The sequence below is a fragment of the Equus caballus genome, chromosome 4 (genome assembly GCF_041296265.1).
Source record: "Equus caballus isolate H_3958 breed thoroughbred chromosome 4, TB-T2T, whole genome shotgun sequence".
In the NCBI taxonomy this organism is placed as follows: Eukaryota; Metazoa; Chordata; class Mammalia; order Perissodactyla; family Equidae; genus Equus; species Equus caballus.
In genome coordinates, this window is record NC_091687.1 from 45,028,672 (window position 1) to 45,052,590 (window position 23,919).

Sequence of the window (23,919 nt, forward strand, 5' to 3'; positions counted from 1 at the left end):
ACTAAGGTCAAAAGACAAAAGTACTGAAATTATCCATTTCTTTGGTAAGAGGTTGATGGATACACAAACAAAAAAAGAAGAGCTTAAATACGATATCAAAAACATAAAATGTGGGGTGAGGGGAGCAAAAGTGTAGGGCTTTTAGTAAGAGGTCAAACTTAAGAGACCATCCACTTAATTTAGATTGGTACTTACACAAGTTATTATATATGAACCTTATGATAATCACAAACCAGAAATCTATAATAAATACACAAAAAAGGGGAAGAACTCAAACATAATACTAAAGAAAGCCATCAAATCACAAGGGAAGAGAACAAGAGAAGAAGAAAGGAAAAGAGAAGAACTACTAAAACACCCAGAAAAAAGGTAACAAAACGGCAATAAGTACACACTTACCAACAGCTACTTTAAATATCAATGGACTAAATGCTTCAATCAAAAGGCATAGCATGGCTGAATGGATTAAAAAACAAGACCCATATATATGCTGCATACCAGAGATGCACATTAGATGGGAATGAAAAGAAAGCTGTGGTAGGAATATTTATATCAACCAAAATAGACTTTAAAACAAAAACTGTAACAAGAGACCAAAAAGGGCACTACATAATGATAAAGGGAACAATACAAAAAGAGGATATAACACTTGTAAATATCTATGTACCCAACATAGGAACACCTAAATATATAAAGCAATTATTAACAGACATCAAAAGAGAAATAGACAGTAACACAATAACAGTAGGGGACTTTAACACTCCACTTACACCAATGGATAGATCACCCAAATAGAAGATCAATAAGGAAACATTGGCCTAAACAACACATTAGACCAAATGAACTTAGTAGATATATACAGAACGTTCCATTCAAAAGCCACAGAATGCACATTCTTTTCAAATGCCCATGGGACATTCTCCAGGACTGATCACATATTAGGCCACAAAACAAGTCTCAACAAATTTAAGAAGACTGAAATACCAAGCATCTTTTCTGACCACAACGGTATGAAACTAGAAGTCAACTACAAGAAGAAAATCAGAAAAGCCACAAATATGTGAAGATTAAACAAAATGCTTCTGAACAATTGTTGGGTCAAAAAAGAAATCAAAGGAGAAATCGAAAAAGACCTGAAGACAAAGGAAAATGAAAATACAAGCCAAAATTTATGGGATATAGCAAAAGCGGCACTAAGAGGGAAGTTTATAGCAATATCTCAAGGCCTATCTCAAGAAACAAGAAAATTTTCAAATAATCAATCTAACAGTGTGTATAAAGGAACTAGAAAAAGAGAGCAAACAACTCCAAAGTCAGAAGAAGAAAGGAAATAATAAAAATCAGAGTGGAGGGGCCGGCCCTGTGCCCCAGTGGTTAAGTTCACACACTCAGCTTCGGCGGCCCAGATTTTCACCAGTTCAGATCCTGGGTGTGGACATGGCATTGCTCCCACATAGCACAACCAGAAGGACCTCCAATTAGAATATACAGCTATGTACTGGGGGGCTTTGGGGAGACGAAGAAGAAAAAGAAGAGCGGCAACAGATGTTAGCTCAGGTGCCAATCTTTAAAACAAAAAAGAAGTCATTTGTTAAAAAAAAAAAAAAATCACAGTGGACATGAAAGAAATGGAGACAAAAAAATAGAAAAAATCAATGAAACTAAGAGCTGGTTCTTTGAAAAGATAAACAAAGTTGACAAACCTTTAGCTAGACTCACCAAGAAAAAAAGAGAGAAGGCTCAAATAAATAAAATCAGAAATAAAAGAGGAGAAATTATAATGGACACCTCAGAAATACAAAGGATTATAAGAGCATACTATGAAAAGCTATATGCCAACAAACTGGATAATCTAAAAGAAATGGGTAAATTCTTAGAATCATAAAATCTTCCAGAACTGAATCAAGAAGAAGTAGAGAATTTGAACAGACCAATCACCAGTAAGGAGATTGAAACAGTAATCAAAAGTCTCCCAAAAAACAAAAGTCCAGGACCAGATGGTTTCCACAGTGAATACTACCAAACCTTCAAAGAAGATTTAATACCTATCCTTCTCAAACTCTTCCAAAAATTGAAGAGGAGGGCAAACTTCCTAATTCATTCTATGAAGCCAACATTACCCTGATACCAAAGCCAGACAAGGACAACACAAAAAAAGAAAATTACAGGCCAATATCACTGATGAACATTGATGCAAAAATTCTGAACAAAATACTAGCAAATCGAACACAACAATACATTTAAAAAAATCATACACCATGATCAAGTGGGATTTATTCCAGGGATGCAGGGATGGTTCAACATCCACAAATCAATCAACATGATACACCACATTAACAAAATGAAAAATAAAAATCACATGATCATCTCAATAGATGCAGAGAAAGCATTTGACAAGATACAGCATCCATTTATGATAAAAACTCTGAATAAAATGAGTATAGAAGTACCTCAACATAATAAACGTAATATATGACAACCCCCTAGCTAATATCATACTCAATGGTGAAAAACTGAAAGCTATCCCTCTAAGAACAGGAACCAGACAGGGATGCCCACTTGCACCAGTCTCATTTAACATAGTATTGGAAGTCTGAGCCAGAGCAATCAGTCAAGAAAAAGAAAGAAAAGGGATCCAAATTGGAAAGGAAGTAGTAAAACTGTCACTATTTGCAGATGATATGATTTTATACATAGAAAACCCTAAAGAATCCATCAAAAAACTACTAAAAATAACAAATGAATACAGTAAAGTTACAGGATATAAAATTAACATACAAAAATCAGTTACATTTCTATACACTAAAAATGAAATAGCAATCCCATTCACAATCACAACAAAAAGAATAAAATACTTTGGAATAACTTTAACCAAAGAGGTGAAAGACCTGTACACCAAAATCTATAAAACATTGTTGAAAGAAATTGAAGAAAGCATGAAGAAAGATATTCCATGCTCATGGATTGGAACAGTTAACATAGTTAAAATGTCCCTACTTCCTAAAGCAATCTACAGAAGCAATGCAATCCCTATCAAAGTCCCAATGACATTTTTCACAGAAATAGAGTAAAGAATCCTAAAATTTATATGGAACAAAAGACTTGGAATAGCCAAAGAAATCCTGAGAAGACAGAACAAAACTGAAGGTATCATACTCCCTGATTTCAAAATATACTACAAAGCTATAGTAATCAGAACAACACAGTATGGCACAAAAACAGACACACGGATCAATGGAACAGAATCAAGAGCCCAGAAATAAAGCCACACATCTATGGATAGCTAATATTCAACAAGAAAGCCAAGAACATACAATGGAGAACAGAAAGTCTCGTCAATAAACGATGTTGAAAAACTGGAAAGTCACAAGCCAAAGAATGAAAGTAGACTATTATCTTACACCATTCACAAAAATTAACTCAGACTAAAGGCTTGAATGTAAGACCTGAAACCATAAAACTTCTAGGAGAAAACACAGGCAGTTTGCTCTTTGACATCAATTGTAGCAGCATCTTTTTGAAGACCATTTCTCACCAGGCAAGGGAGACAAAAGAAAAAATAAATGGGACAACATCAAACTAAAAAGCTTCTGCACAGCAAAGGAAACCATCAACAAAATGAAAAGACAATCTAAAATTGGGAGAAGATATTTGCAAACCATATATCTGATAAGAGGTTAATATCTAAAATACATAAAGAACTCATACATCTCAACAATGAAGAAACAAACAACCCAATTTAAAAATGGGCAAAAGATATGAACAGACGTTTTTTCCAAAGAAGATATACAAATGGCCACAAGGCACATGGAAATATGTTTGAATTTGTGACAACATGGATGGACCTTGAGGGTATTATGCTGAGTGAAATAAGTCAGAGAGAGAAAGTCAAATACCATATGATTTCACTCATAAGCAGAAGATAAAAACAATGACAAATAAACACGTAGCATTGGAGATTGGATTGGTGGTTACCATAGGGGAAGGGGGGAGAGGGGATGGCAAAAGGAGTGATTAGGCTCAGATGTGAAGGGATGGACTATAATTAGTTTTTGGGTGGTGAACATGATGTAATCTCCACAGAATTCGAAATATGTTATGATGTACATCCGAAAATTAATTAATTAATTTTTAAAAAAAGAAAAGATGTTCGAAATCACTAATTATCAGGGAAATGCAAATCAAAACTACAATGATATATCATCTCACGCCCATCACAATGGCTATAACTAACAAGACGAGAAATAACAAGTGTTGGAGAGGATGGGGAAAAGGTAACTCTCATACACTGCCAGTAGGAATGTAAACTGGTGCGGCCACTATGGAAAACAGTATGGAGATTCCTCAAAAGATTAAGAATAGAACTACCATATGATCTACCTATTCCACTTCTAGGTATGTTCATTGCAGCATTATTCACAATAGCCAAGACTTGGAAGCAACCTAGGTGCCCGTCAATGGATGAATAGATAAAGAAGATGTGTTATATATACACAATGGAATATACTCATCTATAAAAAAAATTAAATCTTGCCATTTGTAACAACTTGGCTGGATCTTGAGGGTATTATGCTAAGCAAAATAAGTCAGACAGAGAAAACCAAATACCATATGATCTCATTCATAAATAGAAGCTAAAAACAATAACAAAAACAAACAAACACATAGATACAGAGATTAGATTGGTGGTTACCAGAGAGGAAGTGGGGAGGGAGGTGGGCAAAAGGGGTGACTGGGAACATGTGTACAATGATGGATGGTAATTAGTCTTTGGTCAGTGAACATGATACAGTCTACACAGAAATCAAAATATGATGTACACCTGAAATTTATATGTTATAAACCAATGTTTCCTCAACAGAAATAAATAAATAAATAGAAGTAGATGAAAAAAAAACAATGATGACCCAAAACTAAAAAAACAAAAAAAATGGAATTTAAAATATTATGCTGGCTTCTTGACAAACTTGTACTCATTCTCTCACTTCTGAATCTTGTGTTTAACAAAACAAAAGGATATTGACTCCAGAAGATGGCTCAATAAGAATGGGAAACATCAGGGGAAAAAATGTTTATCCCCATTTTACAGGGATAAACACCAACTGATGTTCAAGAGAAATTAGGTGACATTCCAAGAACATACAACCAGGAAAGCTCATCAAAGATTTCAATTTAGGTTTGCCCAAATCTGGAATTCATTCTCTTTCTACCATGAGAACTTTCTAGGATGGTGGAAGACTGGTGTGTTACCTATAGCACTGCTAACCTAGAGATACCTACTAAAGACAGAATGGCTTTAACTAGCATAAAAAACAATAAATATTTTTCCCTTGCCAGCTGGCACAATGTTAAGCTTTGCCAGTAGAGGGCACAGGAGGAAAGGGTTTTCTTCCTGGTTCTGGTGAAGCATATTTGTCATTCTCTCGTGTCACACTCAGCTTCCCCAGTGCCTGGCAGCCAGCAGCTCCCGGTGGCCAGCAGCTTCCCCAGTGACTCCCCTCAGAAGATTTTGTAGCAGAATGCCTTCAGTGAGATACTTCCCTGTGAACAGCTTTCCTTGACACCACAGAAGGCTGATTTCTGGCAAGTCCTGCCAGCTTGCACCATAGCGACTTCCAGTGCCCCTTCCAACAAGGTATATTAAACTTTCCCATTAGTGTGTGGTTTCTCTCTCCTGATTGGGCCAAGACTAATATACCTGGTTTCTAAATTCATAGGGATGGTGACATCATTAATAAATATGAAAAAGAGGGAGGGGGGAGGTTCGAAAGGCAGATAATTGTTCTGTTTTGTACATAGTAAACTAAGGTCTTGACAGGCATTCAGGAGACAGTCAAGAACAGGGTTTGACATTATCTGATGCTTTTCCAAAATACAGACATCTTAATCCACCTACTGAGATGTTTTTTCAGATGTAGTATGAGATTAGGGCACAGACACCTGTACTTTTTTTAATATCCACAGATGGTTCTCATGTGCAATTGCAATATTTGGCAGTATGGGGTGCTGATTAAGAAAATATTTTTGGGGGCTGGCCCAGTGGTGCAGTGGTTAAGTTGGCATGTTCCGCTTCAATGGCCTAGGGCTCACTGGTTCAGATCCCGGGTGCGGACACGGCACTGTGTGGCAAGTCATGCTGTGGTAGGCGTCCCACACATAAAGTGGAGGAAGATGGGCACAGATGATAGCTCAGGGCCAGTCTTCCTCAGCAAAAAGAAGAAGATTGGCAGTAGATGTTAGCTCAGGGCTAATCTTCCTCAAAAAAATTAAAAAAGAGGGGAGGAGGACAGCGCCATTCCGCCCGGCCGCTCCCTGCGTCCCCTCTCCCTGCCCCGCAGTGGCCCGCGAGCCGCCGGCGAAGGAGCGCGCGCCTGACGCGGCCCGCCCTGCTCGCTCCCCGCCGGCGTCCGCCGTCCGTCCGCTCACGGCCCGGTCCGCGGCCAGCGAGCCGCTCTGAGGCGGGCCGCGCGGAGTCGTGGGGCCGCCGCCGTGGCCCTCGCTGTCGGCGCCTCGCCGCCCGCCCGCGGTGCCCGCGCACGCCGGCCGCCATCGTCTTCGCGCCTGGCGGGCGGGGGCGCTGTCCTGCCCGGCCGTCCGCGCCCCGCATTGCAGCTCGGCGGAGCGCGGCAGCCAGGGCCGGCGGAGGCGCGAGAAGCCGGGCGCCGGCGCCGCGGGGGCCATGACCGTGGAGCAGAACGTGCTGCAGCAGAGCGCGGCGCAGAAGCACCAGCAGACATGTTTGAATCAGCTGAGAGAAATTACTGGGATCAACGATGACCAGATACTACAGCAAGCTTTGAAGGATAGCAATGGAAACTTGGAGTTGGCAGTGGCTTTCCTCACTGCGAAGAATGCCAAGACCCCTCAGCAGGAGGAGACAACTTACTACCAAACCGCGCTTCCTGGCAGTGATAGATACATCAGTGTGGGAAGCCAAGCAGATACGAATTGTATTTCATTGGTATATCCTTTCATAGAGCACCTCATGGAGTATTCATTGTTTTGAAATATGGAACAGCTACAGTGTTACTCATTAAAGAAACAAAAATTTCTAGAATTTTAAATGGGCAAAATCATTTGTTTTATGGATTTTAAGTGTTGGTAGAGGCTTAGTATTATTTTTGAAGATAAAGTAGTATTTTTAATTACTGATAGCTTTACCATTTAGTAGAATTTCCCTTCTTTCAATCCCTGCCCCTCCCCAAAATAAAGATTTTGGAGAAAGGTTTATTACCATGTAACAAAATAAGCACACATACATGCGCACACACAGGTACATATGGAAAATTTTATGGACTAATTTTTATTCATAACATGAATACTTTGTGCTTATATAGCACTGAGTTTTTCAAAATACATTCAGTTACCTCCATATCTCATTGTGGTGTAACTGTGTTATATAAAATGTAGGTATTTATTTTTATGCATTCTCAATTAGAGAAGTTTGATTACTAACTTGTATTGGAAGAGAATTTCTGATTTTGTTTACTTTTTGAGACTTTCTCAAAGTTAGGAAATAACCAGGAAGAACCCATTCACATAGATGTTTATAGCTATTAATTGGCATTAAATACTGTTTAATGTTGGTTGATTTCAAGTTTTCAGGATAATCTTAGTATTTTTGCTCTACAAATGATCTTATGTCGGCTAAGCCTGGAATACTCCTACTTCACACAGATAATAGGTGATAATCGGGAGAAGTTTTATGTGTGTAAGACAGACCCAGTTGCTGTGTCCAAGTTGAAGACACACTGTGGCTTGACTCCTGTCTGCATCTCTGGCTTCGTTTTCTACTGTTTTGTTCTTTTCTCTTTACACTGTGATGACGCAGAATGGCTTGAAGTTCTCATCCACCCAGTGCTATTTAATTTCTTTTGTCTTTATGCTTGCTTTTCCTTAGAAGGAATCCCTTCTAGCCTTTACCCCCAGCCTAATTTCTTCTGGCGTTGTAGGATTTAGCTCAGGAGCTAATGGCTCTAGAATGTTTCCCCTGGCCTCTAGTTTGGACCAAGTGCTTTTCCAGCACCCAGAGCATACCTGTGTCTTAATGAGTACTGTGTTATTTTAAAATTATTTGCTTGTGCCTTTCTTGCTTACCAAACATGAAGCCTAACAGGGCAAGAGACTATTGATGTTCCCATCATCATATTAGAATGTCATAGTTTCTCAAAAAGTGTTTGTTGAGTTATTTTTGATAATATGTGTAAAAACGCCATCCCCAGAGGCCCACCTCTGAAGACAATTTGGTGGACTGGACCCTCCTCAGGGCCACCTTGGGAAGCTTATACTGAAGATGGCAGGGCCACATGAGGAAAGGAGCCCTGGTCACTGTGTCACCCCAGGAGAGTCACTTCCACCCAGGAACACTTGGATTGAATGAGGACATATTGTCTCAACCAAAATCCATAAAATGTTAAGATTGCCAGTTCATATTGATGACTCTTGAGTTGTTTGGATTGGAATCCTGGTCTCTTAGTTCATACCTTCAGGGACACCCTTCAGTCTTTGCCCTTGCTTGTCCCCAGTGACCAACCAGAAGGACAGAGGGAGCCTCAGACTAGGAAGATTGGGGAGCTGTGTGGGCAGTCCCAGGCGTCCCTGCACAGAAGGAAACTTGAAAACAGGAGGAGAGTGGGCCTCACCCAGGGATGGCCCCCACCACTTGCTCTTGTGCACAGAAAGGGACATGGCCTGGCCCTGCTTTGTCCCCTAGGTGTGCTGTAGGGCCAGGTGGGCCTAGACTGGCAGAGCCAGGCTGCCATCAGCCCTGTCCACCTCCCCCAGTGCCTGGAGAAGTGAGACCCCTTCTACTTTCAGAGCTCACTTAGGGGTCTGTTTCCTAGACCCTAGCTGGCCTCCCCTCCCCCAACCAACTGACACACCCTGGTTCTGGCCACCTGTTTACTTTGGAGATGGAACACTCCTCAGGGTTCCGAGCGGTCAGTTGTGGCCCACAGGGCACTGGCACTCAGAGGCACAGCTGTGGAGCTCTCCCCAGCCATGGAGGGCCTGCTGCCTGCCATCGCATCCGCTTTCCAGCTGATCCTGGGGTACCTGTGGTGTGCTCTGCTGGTGATTTCGGAAAGCTTGAGCCAGAGGCCAGGTCTCCCTGCGTTCCCCTGGGAGATCCTGGTATGTACTGTGGTGGTGGCTTTGATAGTAAAGACAGGACATATTTTCAGAAGAGGGAAGTCTCCAGGCGAAAGGTGTTCTGCCTGCAGTGAAGTCAGTGGAGAATGTGGGGAGAATACAGGACCTGAGAACCGAGCCGAGGAAGCCCTTCAGTGCCCTCGGGTGGAGGCCAGTCCTCTCCCGTTACAAACCTTGTGCTTGGCAGCAATGAATACAATGGTGAGCACATCAGCACTTCAGGACACTGTCGACCTTCTGGAAAAGGCTTTGAAGAGCCTGCCTGTTAAAGTCTCCAAAGCAAATGATGCAAACCCCATCTCAAAATCATCAGAGAAGGATGGAGAACAACTTCAGAAGAACACAATGAATGATTTGAATGAAAACACTCCTTTTCCAGCAAGTCCATTAGTGCTCCGCCAAGACATGCCGAGATGGGAGAAGACGGCACAGGAAAAGGAGGAGAAGAACGGAAGGCTGGAGCAGTCGAACACACAAATACTGTCCATCCTGAAAGATCAAGTCGGCCAAATCCTGCCAGCGGTCGCAGTCCCGCTGCACACCGTCCCTTTGCCTGACCTCCTTGCCCAGCAAATGGATGACGGGAATGCGGAAGTCCAGCAAAAGAGGGAAGCAGGAAAGGGGGAACCCCCCATCCCTAAGTCAGAAGTTGGTCTGAAGGGGGTCACTGATGATGCTGACCTCAGCGCGCCCCTTCAAAGTCCTGAAGAGGAACATCAAGAAGGAGCCAGACGGTTGTGGCAAGAAAAGCAAATGAAGGAAGAGCTTCCAAGACAAATCCCCTCCTTCCAAACCGAGGAAGCAACTTTGCAGCACGAAAACGCCAAGCTTGAAAGTGAGATTCAGAAGCTGAAGCTCAAACTTCAAATTCTGCATGAGCTACATGATGAAGAAGTTGGGCCACTTTACAGAAAATTCTTTGAGGAGGAAAGGGTCTGCTCCGAGTTGGACAAGAAGCTCCTCAACGTGTGCTGGGAGATGAACTCCACGTACCAGCTTCGCAACCTCTACAAGAAGATGGCTGAAGACCTGGCCCAAGAAGTGAAGACGTGCACTTCCTACTATCACAAGGAGAACCTCTTCCAGATGCAAAGAGCCAAAGAAAGCAAGAGGGCAGCCGTGTTGGCAGAGAGAAAGCTCGAGGAGCTAAGAAGAGAAAATGAACACAACAGGCAAAGGCTGGCCATGTTGGAGGCCTCGTTCCAGCCTTTGCCAAGAGGCAATTTTCCTCCAGCTGCTCCTCCCACGGTCCCCAGAGGCCCAGAAGTGTGGGGGATCCCCTGGGCCGGTAGGACCCCCCAGGAAGGAAGATGGCCCTGCCACGAGGCCTCAGGGGTCTGGGGTCACCTGCAGATTTGACTCAGCATCCACAGCAGCTGGGCCCTTAGCACCCCAGCCACGGCAGGACATCTGCACAGGTGTTCTCTTTTCAAAGGAATTTTGATTTTTCTCTTTTTAGTTTAGCTATTATTACTTAATTGATTATTCTTATTCAAGTAGATAAAGCATTCTAATGTGTAAGATATTTTTTCAAATAAAGTTTCATTTAATACCTTTAAAAAAAATTAAAAAAGAAAGTAGTTTTGTAGTTAGATTAATCTGGGTTTAAATCACAGTTTTGCCTTTTATTATTGGTGACTTTGAATAACGATGAGCCTCTTCTGCAAAATGTGCCTAGTAATATTTAGCTGTTTACATTTTAATGATCAAATCAAATGAAGACATGTAATTACCATAGCTCTTGGCACATCATAATATTTTAGTAAATGGTAGGAGTGATTATTCTTCTCATATGTTCTGAATCTACTTTATTTTTCTATATTTTGCTTATCCCCAACTGATATATTGTACATTTATATCGTTATTTTACAATTCACCTCTCTATAAAGTAAACTCCAAGAAAGCAAAGAATTTGTTCTAATCATAGTTGCTCTCTAGGGCCCAGGACCAATGTAAGTACTCAGAAAGTGTTGGTTGAGTGAATGAGTGATACAGATCTGAGCAGCAGCATGATATTTAGGGAGCAGAATCAGTTGCCCTGAAAGAGCAAGAGAGAGTTGAACTTAAAACAAAGCCAATATTTGAAAAATAGGAAGAAGATAAGCAGTGAAAGATATTGTAGAGGAGGAAAACTGTTTCTTCTCCCCTCTTAGGTTCTTTTCTTGGGATCTGTGAATTAAAGTGACAAGGGACAGATGAACAAGAGAAAAGGCATACAAATTTTATTTGATGTTAATTTTTACATGTACACAGAGGTCTTCATAGAAAATGAGAAGACCCGAAGGGACATTTAGACCCAGGGGCTTATATACCATTTTAACAAAGGGTCATAAATTGTGGAGACCTAACTAGACAAAGGAAAGGGGTGTGGGCTTCTGAGGGCAGTAAGTTGTGGGAAGATAAATATGTGGGAGAAATTAATGGAAGATAAGGGTTACTTAGTAAAGTATTGTTTATTCAGACTCATCTTGGTGCTATCTCCACCTCCAGTGATAAAGGTTGTTTTTCCCTTCCTGGTATGAGAGAGGGAAACATCCTCACAAAGAGAAATTTATGCCCTGTTGTTTTAGGCAGATAGGGGAGGTAGAGAAATTTTCCTGCTTCTGATGTTTATCAGTTGCCGTTAGCTCAAAATAATCCTTACACCAAAGTGGCATATTCTGAACCCCTTTAACATTAATGAGGACAAGTCACAGAAGAAGAGAATGAGGAGAGGATAGAGGAAGAAGCCAATGGAATAACATGATAGAATAACCAGGGGGCTGATTAACATCTTTATGGAGGATTGAGAGTGAAAATTGGCCCCTGGGTTTGGCAATGAGGGAGTCAGTGGTGACTTGACCTGCTGTAGTGAGAGTAGAGGCAGTACCTCTCTGGATCTCTGAAAGCCATAATAGTAAAACCAATATGTAATTCTAACAAGCACAACATAGTCAAAACTATGTAAGAAGAGATTTCACTGTAGCTCACTGATGGTCCTAAATTTATTTAGAGGAAGATGAAATGGTCCACATGGGAACCATGAATCTGCTCAAAGAAACAAAATTTATTTGTACAGCACAAATCTCAGCCTCTGAGCTACAAACTTGGGTTTCCAAACCTGCCAAATATCAATGTTCTAGAAATAGTTACCTCCACGTGTGATCAGTTAAAATCATGAACCATTAAAATAATAAGCTCTTAAGTTATCAAGCTCACTGCTTGAAATGCTGGCTCACAAACAACTTTCTTTACATAATTTGGCTTCTTGTGCACTTTTAGTATTGAGAAAGAATTCTTGTCCATAGAGCAGAAATAATTCTCACTTCAAACAGTAGTATGTTGGATTCTGGTTTAATATCAGGCCACTATGAGTTTGACCACCATAAGTCTATCTACCTAGATCTGATCACTTCTGAGACACTTGGAAAATTTCACTTGTAGATGGAAAAGCTGAGGTTCAGTGTCCAGAGTGTGATGACTTTAGAAAATAAAACATACCGTTAGCCAAAAATGGGAGTGCAACCTTCATTTCTTTCCAACCATCTCTGACCACAAATTGGAGTTGCTCTGACTGAAACAGGCACATCCTCGGAGTTGTCAGTATTTGGATATGATGCAGACATGCAGCCTGGGTTTACTAGTCAAACAAGCTCATGTTATCCTTGTTACAAGTTTGTCAGCAAAATAATAATAGCTGATTTTGTCTAGTGTCTCATGAAGTTTTCATGGGTAGTTGAAATACAATTGTTGGAAACAAATGATTTAGATAAAAATAGGAAAGAGTTTTGGGGTACAATAATTATGTTTTATGGTCTGTATACTTGAAAAAACAGCTTCCAAATTCTTCTTGATAACAAAACTTTAGAGTTTTGCTAATGAAGTTAAATGATAAAAACTTTATTGAGTATCTAGGTCATTTGCACATAAGATAAAATACTAGAAATTGATTATTAAGCAGAGATCTGTCTGCCTTTGGTCTCTTACCTCAGAGAAACTGAAAAATGCTTGGGTTTGTTGATAAACATGTTTTGTACATGCTGAGAAAATTTCTATGAGAAAGCATATATTTCTAGAAAGTCTGTATACAAGGAAAGTAAAATGTTTTTAGTAAAGAAGGTATAAAGAATAGAGATTTTTTGTTAGTTTTGTTAAGAAAGATAGATTTGTCCTAAAGTACTAGAAGAAAAGGCAGTATGGGACAAATTATGAATGTAAAAATGAAATTAGAGAAGGTTTGTGGAAAAAAAGAGACCTTGAGAAAAGAGTTCTATGCATGGCCAAGCTGGCTAAGATTGGAACAAACTTAATTAAATAAACGAGTTTCAATATCAAAAGCTGGTGCAAAATTAGAATTTGATTTTTTTTCCTTCTCTTAAATGGATAATTTTCTTAAACTTTTAGTCTGCTCTTGGTAAAGAGATTGTTTTTATGTTTCATCAAAATAAATTTCCTGTATTGGTTTTATCAGATATTTAATCAGAGGTGCTAAGGTTTTTCTTAGAGGTATTTAATTTTCTGCATTTGCCTGAAAATCTTCAATTGTCTCATGGTTAAATGGATAACTAAGCATTGTTTCATAGGGACCTATTATATTATGTTGGTAAATGTTATTCATATAAGTGTTTTAAAACTATATAACATTACTAAAATTCTGATCTATCCTGGTTATCAGTCATAATTCTAGTTATTATCTTAAAGTGTTGTATGTCACAGAAATAACCACATTTCTTTATCAATTGCCATTTTGAAGTCTTTTGTCATTTACTGGCAGTTATTGTTTTACTCTGATGCTTTTGCAAATATGTTTCATCTTCAGAGAAATTCATAGAAAGGACTCTGACACTCTAGAATATAAATTTCACATAAACTTGCAGATCATAAAACTGAACTGGGTAAAATTTTACAGAATTCTAATGGAAAAACTGACTTCATGAAACTGCTAACAGAAGGTCAAGATCAAGAGTTCACTTCATGAGACTAAATGAAGTGAAGAGGCTGGTTATAATTCTTACAACTTTTTGTTTGAAATACCACTGATTTTTTGAAGAAGAAGAAGATTGGCCCTCAGCTAACATCTGTTTCCAATCTTCCTATTTTTTTTCTCCCCAAAGCCCCAGTACATAGTTGTGTATCCTAGATGCAAGCCATTCTAGTTCTTCTATGTGGAATGCTGCCCCAGCATGGTTTGACAAATGGTATGTGGGTCTATGCCCAGGATCTGAACCAGCAAACCCCAGGCGACCAAAGCATAGTGTGTGAACTTAACCCCTCAGCCATGGGGCTGGCCTCTGCCACTGATTTTTTAATTTTTTTTTCAGATTTAAAGAAATATTTTTCTTTTTACTCTTAAGCTAATTATGACATAACAATTTGGTAAACTTTACCTTTGTAAGCAGAATTGAAACATTTATCTTTTTCTCCCCAGCTTATCCCTCCAGAATTTGAGAACTCTTAGTGAGTGGATGAGTATTGTTGTTTTCATGGCAATATAGTTATTTGCATAAGTTCAATAAGAATCTGTTCTCCATAACAGGACACAACTGGAAACATTCGTTATATTAACAAAGCTTTGACTGGAATGCCATATTTGATAGAAACAAGCATAGACTAAGATATGACCAGACAGCTTTTATGGACTTTATGAAGTAAAGCCACTTGGAAACATTGGCCTGGTACCTTTCTTAAACAGTTCCCAGCAACCTTACCAGGTGAGTAAAGACTGTCACTTCTCTGGCTGGTGAAACGAAACTCAAGGATATTTTTGGGAAGCTCAAGAGAAGAGAGGAATTCACCCACATCTAAGGTATTGCAGGTGGAGTATGAGCCCTTGGCTTGATTTTCCTGGCCTCAAGAGGCCTTTAAAGTTCAACTGAGGTTCCTTATGAAAAGTTCCAGCAAAGCAGATTTAATAGAGCCTATATGATCAATTGCTATTCTTACTGTACTTGCATTAATAATTGGGCCAAGTTTATTAAAACTAGGCTTATTTTGCAAACCAGTTATTCTTAATTTGGCTATCTTTGGTAAAAATGAGGACGATTTTAGAGAGAAAAATTATGTTGCAGTAAAAACTATGGTACACACTTGCAGATATTAGATTCTAATTCTGTTTATTGTCTTTGAGGTTTCTGTTTTCTACCTGTAAACTGGACTGGATCCTGAATTCTTGTAGTCTCCTGAAATATCAGGCTATTCCTTATAATTAAATTGGGGATTAAATCTGTTTCTAAACTAATCCCTAAGCTGTCTGTGTCAGTGACTCAATGACTCCCTTTCTGGAGTCATGGTGGCCCTCCAATTCACTATAAGACATGAGTGACTCTCTTTCATTCAATGGTCCCCCTATGCTGACCCCATTGAGCAGGAAGTAGCCAGACAGACAACTAGCCTGTTCCCATTACTAGCATATCATTATGCTGGGTTACAAATGACAGTAGGGAATTGTTGGCACCACTCACATGAACAGAAATCTTTACTGTACATATTAAAGATTTTGTTCTTATTATCTTTAAACTAAAACAAGGTGTAGGGTGTTGCTCTGGTCTCTGATGCATATCTAGTAAAACAAAAGATTACCAGGAACTAAGACCAGACGGCTGCCCCACCGGGAGACCAGCCTCCTACTTAACTGGCCTGTAATCTTTGTTCTGTAAGATAGTTCTTTCAGACATTAGGCAGCCATCTTCTCTCTTGCTAGCAAGCTATACTAAAACCCTTTCTCTCCTACCACCTTATCTGCCTCTCAACTATTGGCATGTCTTATGGTGAGAAGATGACCCTACCTTTGGCAGTAACGTATCTACTGGCCAGGAAGCTGGAAACAAGAATTATTATTAGCCAAAGCTGCTATTAAGCCCTAGAAGCAAGACATTACAAAACTAGCAAGTGGTGATGATTTTACTGAGACAACTGTCAAAGGCTTGCTGCCCAAACATCAGCAAACATAACCTGTTGATAAACAAAGCCAAGTTTATTGTTTACAGCAGTAAGAGAGATCATCATCATCACAGAGCTTTGGCAGTGTCTCCTCAAGGGGGAGCAGGAAATGGATGGCAACATGAGGATTTATTGAGAATTAGAAGTTTCATTTAAGGAGGCTCTTCCAAATCAGCAGGGAAGGGACTGATTAGGATTAGGCATGGATCACAATGCAAGTCCAGGATTAGTGAAAACAGCAAGAAGATGATTTTGAGGCAAGGGATTAAAAGAATATTAGGGTTGAAACTCTCTGTGAAGCTTTCCATTGAATAAGAGTTGATAGGTCTTTGTTAGTTTCCTATTGCCGCTATAACAAATTACCACAAACTTAGTGTCTTAAAACAACACAGACTTATTATCTTACATCCCTGGAGGTAAGAAGCCCCAAAATCAACGTGTCAACAGGGCTGCATTCCTTCTGGAGGCTCTAGGGGCGAAGCCATTTACTTACGTTTTCCAGCTTCTAGAGATCACCTGGTTTCCTGGTGTCAAGAGATTTTCACCTATTGAGGTATATGGGATAACTATTTGAGTTCAAAGCTGATTTGATTTGAACTAAAGAAGCCTGACTTATGGCCTCTCAAACATATATTGTAGATCTGCTTTAACCATTAAAGTAAAGGACGCACTATTTTAAGATACGAATGCATACTTCCCCCACTACACCCTATTGGTAAGGCCCGTATAAGTCCTTTTTCTGACATCAGGGTCATGTTGACCTGCTGATTTTCAAGTAAATACCTCTTTGAAACTTGGAAAATGTATCCTGGATGTGTTTAGTGTTCTAAAAAGATATAAGACTGTACTGAAACCCATGCTTCTCTGGAATGCTTTCTAAGGCCTTCCCAGGTTATAATCCTCATTCTGGCTCAAGTAAAACCTACCTGTCTCTCTTAATGGTTATTAGTTATTTTGCCTCAATGCTGGGCTCATGGCCTCTTTCTCACATCACTCTGATCTCTGCTACCATCATCACATCTCATTTTCTGATTCTGACTCTGACTCTCCTGCCTCCCTCTTATCAGGATCCTCATGATTGCACCCAGATAATCCAAAATCTCCCCATCTCAAGATCCTTAATGTACTCACATCTGCAAATTTCCTTGTGCCATGTAAGCTAAAACATTTTATCTTGAAAAAATGTAAGGTAACAGGTTATAAGGACACAGGTTTCAGAAATTAGGACAAGGACATCTTTGGGGAGACATTATTCTGTTTTCTGAGACTCTCCTATAATAAACAATCCAACTGTTTGTCTGGGCGGGAGACTCTGGGAAAGTAAAGTAATGCTAACAAAGATAGTGGAATAGCAAAGTCATGTTAATTTATACAGGAAGTTGTGGTTCTCAGAATCCAGGCTGAGTATAAAGGTAAGAAGGTTTTGGTTCTCACTGCCTTGGCTTACAGCAACAAAGGTAATTAAGATCCAGACATGAAAAAATAGACATGGGGGCGGGCCTGGTGGCACAGCAGTTAAGTTCGCACGTTCCGCTTCTGGGCAGCCCAAGGTTTGCCAGTTCGGATCCTAAGTGCAGACATGGCACCACTTGGCAAAAGCCATGCTGTGGCAGGCATCCCACATATAAAGTAGAGGAAGATGGGCATGGATGTTAGCTCAGGGCCAGTCTTCCTCAGCAAAAAGAGGAGGAGGATTGTCAGTAGTTAGCTCAGGGCTAATCTTCCTCAAAAAAAAGAAAGATGATTTATTGAATCCAACCTTCTTCATGTGGTTTAAATTCACCATTTGCTAAGTGTCCAACAGTCAAACTTGCCAGTTAACCACCCTGTCTATGAAGCTCAAATCCCAGGGAACAGAGGCTGCACCTCTAGGAAAGTTTTCAGTCTGAAAAAGTATAGCCACAAGGTCAGCCAACTGTCTTGGCAGTACTGGAACATCGCCTCAGGACACCCCGGAAAGTGTCTAAAGTGGGTGGCTGGAGGCAGCAAGAAGCCTTAGGATGGATGGGGCTGAGAGGGCCTTACCAGGGCCAGTGCATTACTCCCACAGACAAGTGTAGATCCCTCCTCAATAGAGCTCACCATCTGTGGCTCTGAACACAGCCTGGGGCACCTTCAGTGATGTAACATACTCAGATACCCTCTTCAGTTTGATCTTACCCTTGTGTCTACTGTTGGGGAAATGTAACTAAAAAAATCTCTTCCCGAACCAGAAAACCTCTCCACAAAGGTAGAAGAGAAAGAAAATAACTTTATTATTGAATAACCATTAAGCCAGAATGTGATGCACATCACAGGCAACTCACTGGAGGGATTGCAAAGACTGAAAGAAATCTTATTCTTTTCTTAGCTAAGTGGATACAAACCACTATATTCATATTTTCAAGATAAAATTGCTAAATTTATCATATCTTTGTGATTAGAGGTAGGGTTTGCAGTTTGGATAGCTGAAGTTAGGCCCCTCTCCTCCCATGAAGTAGAAATAGAGCATTATCTTCCTTGGTTTCAAAGTGATGGCTCTCAGGTAGTTGGGAGACTGGCAAGAGGCTTATTTAGCATTTGACCTCACACTACCACCAGGAAAAGGTCAAGCCCAGCAGTGCACAGGTCTACTTCCCCACCCCCAACTCTGGACCCTTGACTTTGGCCTCAATTTTAGGTGCTGTCCCCAACCTCTGCCACATTAATCTGAAATTATCCTATCATTCTAACCAGCGTTCCGAAACTTCAGTCCATGGGTATATCCCTGCTTTGGTGAAATCAATTCAAAGCCCTCCACGTTATCATCCTCCCACCAGAGGTCTAACGTAGAAAAGAATTTGTGTGTCAGCAAAAAATTATGCATTGCGTAGAGGACATTCCTCCAAGTTACCTGGTTCTAGCCCTGTCCATTGTCGTTGAGCTCTTTAAGTTGTAGGCAACTGATAGACATGCAAATTCTATCCTGTCTTGTAGAGGTTCAATTGTCTTGCCTGCCAATGCATGAAAAAAGAATTGCCTCTATTTGCATATTCAATTCAATATCTCTGCTCTATATACCTCTGTGCTTTTTTGACTTTTCCTTTGCACAAGTTATAACATCTGCCTGATTCTCTCTCGAGTTAAGTAAATGTGTTCATTTTTATACCTGGATAATGAAAAGGCTCAGAGTATGTCACCCTAAAATATGCCACTCTGGCATAAGAATTATTTTTAGCTGAAGGCAATTGAGAAAAAGCAGATGCAGGACAAGCTCTCTGCCCTCTCCCTATCTGCCTGAAAGCAAAACATAAATTCCCTTGTGAAGGTGTCCTCCCCACCCACTACTTCCCATACCGGGAGGAGGATAACAACCTTATTGCCAGAAAAATAATGGCACCAAGAGGAATCTACATACAAACCTTACTAAAACAATCCTTATCTTCTATTAGATTCCCCCATACTTTTAGCTCCCCACAGTTTGCCATCCTTGGAAGGCTTAAACCCTTTTCCTTTGATTTGTCACTTCTTTATATAGTTATCCTTCTTTGCTAAGATGCTATATAAGCTGAAGTTCTAATCACCCCTTTGAGTTCCTCATCCCTGAGTTTCTCTCACTTGTATGGGCACTGCATGTGTTAATAAACTTCTGTTTGTTTTTCTCTTGTTAATCTATCTTTTGTTAGTCTAATTTATGGGGCCCCGGAAAGGTAGCGGGAAATTTTTTTTTCCTCACTCACAATAAGAATCATGATTTTAACTTCTTTTGAAAATTATTTTTTAACACTAACAGTAGCCAAAGTGGGAGAATTAGCCAAGTGTTTTTTGCTTTACCTGCTACAGATTCCACGCTCCTCTGCCTACCCTGCTCCCATGGAGCTTGTCTATAGCACACACCACCTCCCAACACAAAACACCTTCTTCCCTCCAGTTTATTGTTTGTTCTTCTATCAACTCACAGATCTTCATCCTTCCTCCCCCCACCACCACCTTATGAGTCAGCTACCTTTGGACCACCTAAGAGGTCCAGCCCATCCCCTTCCCCGCTTCTCCTAGATCCACTGATACTGCCTGCACTTGGCTTAAAGCCTGGTCTTTATAGCACTCTTGTCGAAATATCAGCAGGATGATCATATAACTTATTGTCCACCGAGGACATCTGAGAATAGAAAGGGACTACTATTAAAAATTATAAGGCTAGAGGAGTAAGTCAGGACTGCCTTGAGCTGCCTTGGATGTATGTTCATGCTATGAATCTTGGGAGAATTTGGCTTTAGAATGAATCAGATAATAGATGAGTGCTAGAATCCTGGATAAATCACTCACAAGTTGTGTGATGGTGAACAGGTTGTTTTACTTCATTGAGCTTTGGTTCCTTCTCCTGGCAACGGGAAGTAGGAAAACAACTTTCCAGCACCAGTTGTGAAAATTAGAGCTCATTAGAAGGTTAGAGGTACTTAATGTAGTGTGCCTTGCACAAAAGAGTGCTGGAAAAAAAATGGTATCTCTGATTACCAATGTGAGACCTGATGTGGTTCTCGCCCTTCAGCTTCACATCATAGTTGCAGATTAGGGGCCTGCTCCTGGTCCTGCCAGCAACTCAATACATCCTCCTCAGGCCTGCAGAGAGGAATCAACATACTTCCCACCTACTGATGAGAATTTTTAGGCTGCTTAATTTTAAAACAGTTTATGATGAGGATTTTTAGGCTGGTTACTTTTAAAACTACAGATAAGAAGAAGGCTCCAAGGAGTGGAATTTGTTTGCCCTTTGATCAGAGACAATTACAGTTGTAAAGGAAATCTCCATGCCTCCCTCTCTGGAATTTGTTTGCCCCTTGTTGGGAAAACATTTACATTTCTAAGGGAAACATCTATCTGTGAAGATGCCTCCCCCTCTGAGCCAGGAGGAAGGGGGAATGGCCTTATCTCTGGAAACTGTCTGACAACCTCATGTAACTGACCCCCCACCCCAAAATCCTCCTTTGTCTTTAGTTGAAGATAATATTTGAGCGGTGACTTCTGCCATTAACTCAATCCGGTTTGATTCTTATCTTAAAATTATGGGACCGCCAAATGGCCAGACCAAACGGGCACTAATAAAGAGATAACTCACTTACCTATGCCTTAAATTTGGCCCTAACCCTCAGTTCGGGGCAGCAGGAGCAGCAGAAGCTCTGACTGCCCATGGGTCCTGTCCCCATGCTACTCTATCTCTATTCTCTAAATAAAAGAGCACTACTGCCAGATCTTGAGAGTCTAAGAAATCTTTCTTTCGACTCCTCGGCTCACCGATCCCGCATCATTTCTGGTGGCCCGTACGGGGAATTGCTTCATCGGCTTGTGAGCTCGAGTTCTGGTAAGTGCCCTTTTCTTCCTTGTGCCTTTCTCTTTTTCAAGGATGGATCTAAACTCACTTCTCCATCGGGAACTTTCTTGGATGGCTGTATGAATCCACGTTTGCTGCCCATGGCTACTCTATGGGGCAAATTGTGGCATTCAGCTTGAAGAGATTCAGTACCTTAAGCCTCAGGGTGATGGAGAATGAATTAATCCATTCCTTCCTGACTCTATCTCTAATAGACAAATTTTACGTGGGCGCGGGTCGGCCACTTAAGTCATTAGGACGGCCGCCAATCTCCAAGACTCCCGTGGAAGGTTTCTTTTCCTAAGGCTGGATTGGGATCCCTCCCTCTGGCACCTGACCACTCTCTGAACTGCGAGGAAAGTCCCACTCGGGACTCCAGTTCAAGGGAAGTACCAAACTCTAACCTTTGGTGGAGTATGGGAACCCCTTCTTGGGAGAATGGCTCCAGGATGCAATTGGGTAGAATGTCCCCCAGACTGGCGGAAAATTCCTCGCTGTCTTTCTCTTTCTCACTGTCTTTGTCCTTTTCTCTACTGGGGACCATACGCCAGGCACCTATTCCTGCCAGGCAGAATAGGGAAGATGTTCAAGGGATGCCCCCATCATCCCTTGCTACAGGAACTCCATTGGGGGGATTTTCAAGGTAATGGCTCCCTTTCTCTGGGACCATACGCCAGGCACCTATTACTGTCAGGCAGAATAGGGAAGATGTTCAAGGGATGCCCCATCATCCCTTGCTACAGGAACTCCATTGGGGGGATTTTCAAGGTAATGGCTCCCTTTCTCTGGGACCATACGCCAGGCACCTATTACTGTCAGGCAGAATAGGGAAGATGTTCAAGGGATGCCCCCATCATCCCTTGCTACAGGAACCCCAATGGGGGGATTTTCAAGGTAATGGCCCCTTTTCTTTCTCCTTTTCTCTCGGGGACCATTCACCAGGCCTATGCTGTCAGGCAGAATAGGCACCAGGCACCTGTTACTGCCAGGCATAACAGGGAAGGTATACAAGGGATGCAATGCCGGGGGACGCCCCCATCACCCCTTGCTATAGGAACCCCACAGTAGGAACGACGGGTAGGACGCTGCCCTAGGTTCAGGGGGGATTTTTCATGGTAATGGACCTGTTTCTTTCATCTCTCTTAGAGTTACAATGGCCATTTTCGTCTCTGTTTGAGCTTTGCAACTGGGAAACAAAGAAATCTTTAAAGAGTAAAAGGCTCCACCCCTGGGAGCCCCAACTTTGGGTTTCTGGGCCTGATCACCCCAGCAACCCTAAGTGGGGGTGCCCTTTCTTCCTTCGGGAAGAAAGGCCCCGGGCCATGGTTCCTCATAAAGCTTTGTTTAATTTTCTCTTGCTATTCTGTCTCATGTGAATTTAATTCTTTCTCCGGCTGGACGAACCCACATTTGGGAAGAGGAAATGTCTTCCTCCCCTACAGTTTTGGTGCAGTCGGCAAAATAAAATTTCACTGGCTGGTAACTGCTTGCTCCTGGACTGCTGCGGCCAAGAGATCCCGGACCCATGACGAGAGCCGGCAAGAGGTGAGAGTTCTTACCACGTCAGTCTCCCGGATCTCTGCCTGCAGGCTCCAATGGAAGCAAGAATGGTGAGGTTTTTTTTGCTCTTCTAAATTTAGATTAGCAGGAGAAAATGTTGGTGAGGCTAGCTTCTCGGATTCAGCGACTATACGATTTGAGTACTCACTGGTTGTAGATCCTTTTCCTCCCAGAGATAGACTTTTCCTTGTCTCTGTCTTTTTGTTTGTCATAAGACACAGGCATCTCTATAAGCCTGTTGTCTGGGCTTTTTGTCTTGTTCTATGTCTTGAGAGCTTGGTTTTGTGACCTTTCTGGTCTCTGCCATCAGAGGATGCATGTACCGGCACGTATCTTGGCAGCCAGTCACATAGACTGGGGCTCTGGGAAAGTTTGTCTTGAGAGCTTGGCTCTCTTTGTCCGGCTGTGTAAGCTCTCGGGGAAGTTTGTCATAAGAGGTCCCAATTGATTTCATAAGGGGCCTTTGTCATCTCAACCTTTGTTGCTTGCCTTTACTTTCTTAGGCTATTTTTGGGAGTGAATTTTCTGGATCTCTTGGGGACGCCTCTTTGTCCTTGGTTAAGCTTTGGTTGAGTCACTGTTAAGATCCTACTCGTCAATTCGGCCTGATCACCCCAACAACCCTCTCTTGACGGTTGACTCATTGAGTGTTTTAGTCACCTACTGAGTCGGTTATGAGGGTAGGAGACCTGTGATTTATTCTGTGAACTGTCGTGCTAGCGTAGTGTGCCCCAGTACGGGAACTGTTGTGTGACTCTTATCTTGATAACCCTCTGGAATAGGCCATGAGGGTGAGGTCTGATCTCTTCTTTTCCTTTCTTTGTCTGTTTTGCTCATCATCTCTTCTGTTGTCACCAAGTCGAGGTTAAGTTCAGGCTAGACCTGAGCAGAACCTTGACCTTCTGTAAAATTGGAAAAATAAGCCCTTTGCCAGGGACTTAACTCTCAACCTTGGCACTGGGAGT

At 41.4% G+C, this 23,919-nt stretch overlaps 1 protein-coding gene across 1 annotated transcript in view; it reads left to right on the forward strand.

Moving 5' to 3' along the window:
- The first annotated feature begins 8,874 nt into the window (after positions 1-8,874).
- The window catches only part of LOC138923739 (melanoma inhibitory activity protein 2-like), a 28,374-nt gene continuing 13,329 nt past the window's right edge, over positions 8,875-23,919 (forward strand). The window contains exons 1-2 of the mRNA XM_070264500.1: positions 8,875-10,568; positions 14,666-14,840. Of these exons, the coding sequence (XP_070120601.1) occupies positions 9,001-10,509 (1,509 nt within the window). The 5' untranslated portion in view covers positions 8,875-9,000 and the 3' untranslated portion in view covers positions 10,510-10,568; positions 14,666-14,840. The remainder of the gene's footprint in view (positions 10,569-14,665; positions 14,841-23,919) is intronic.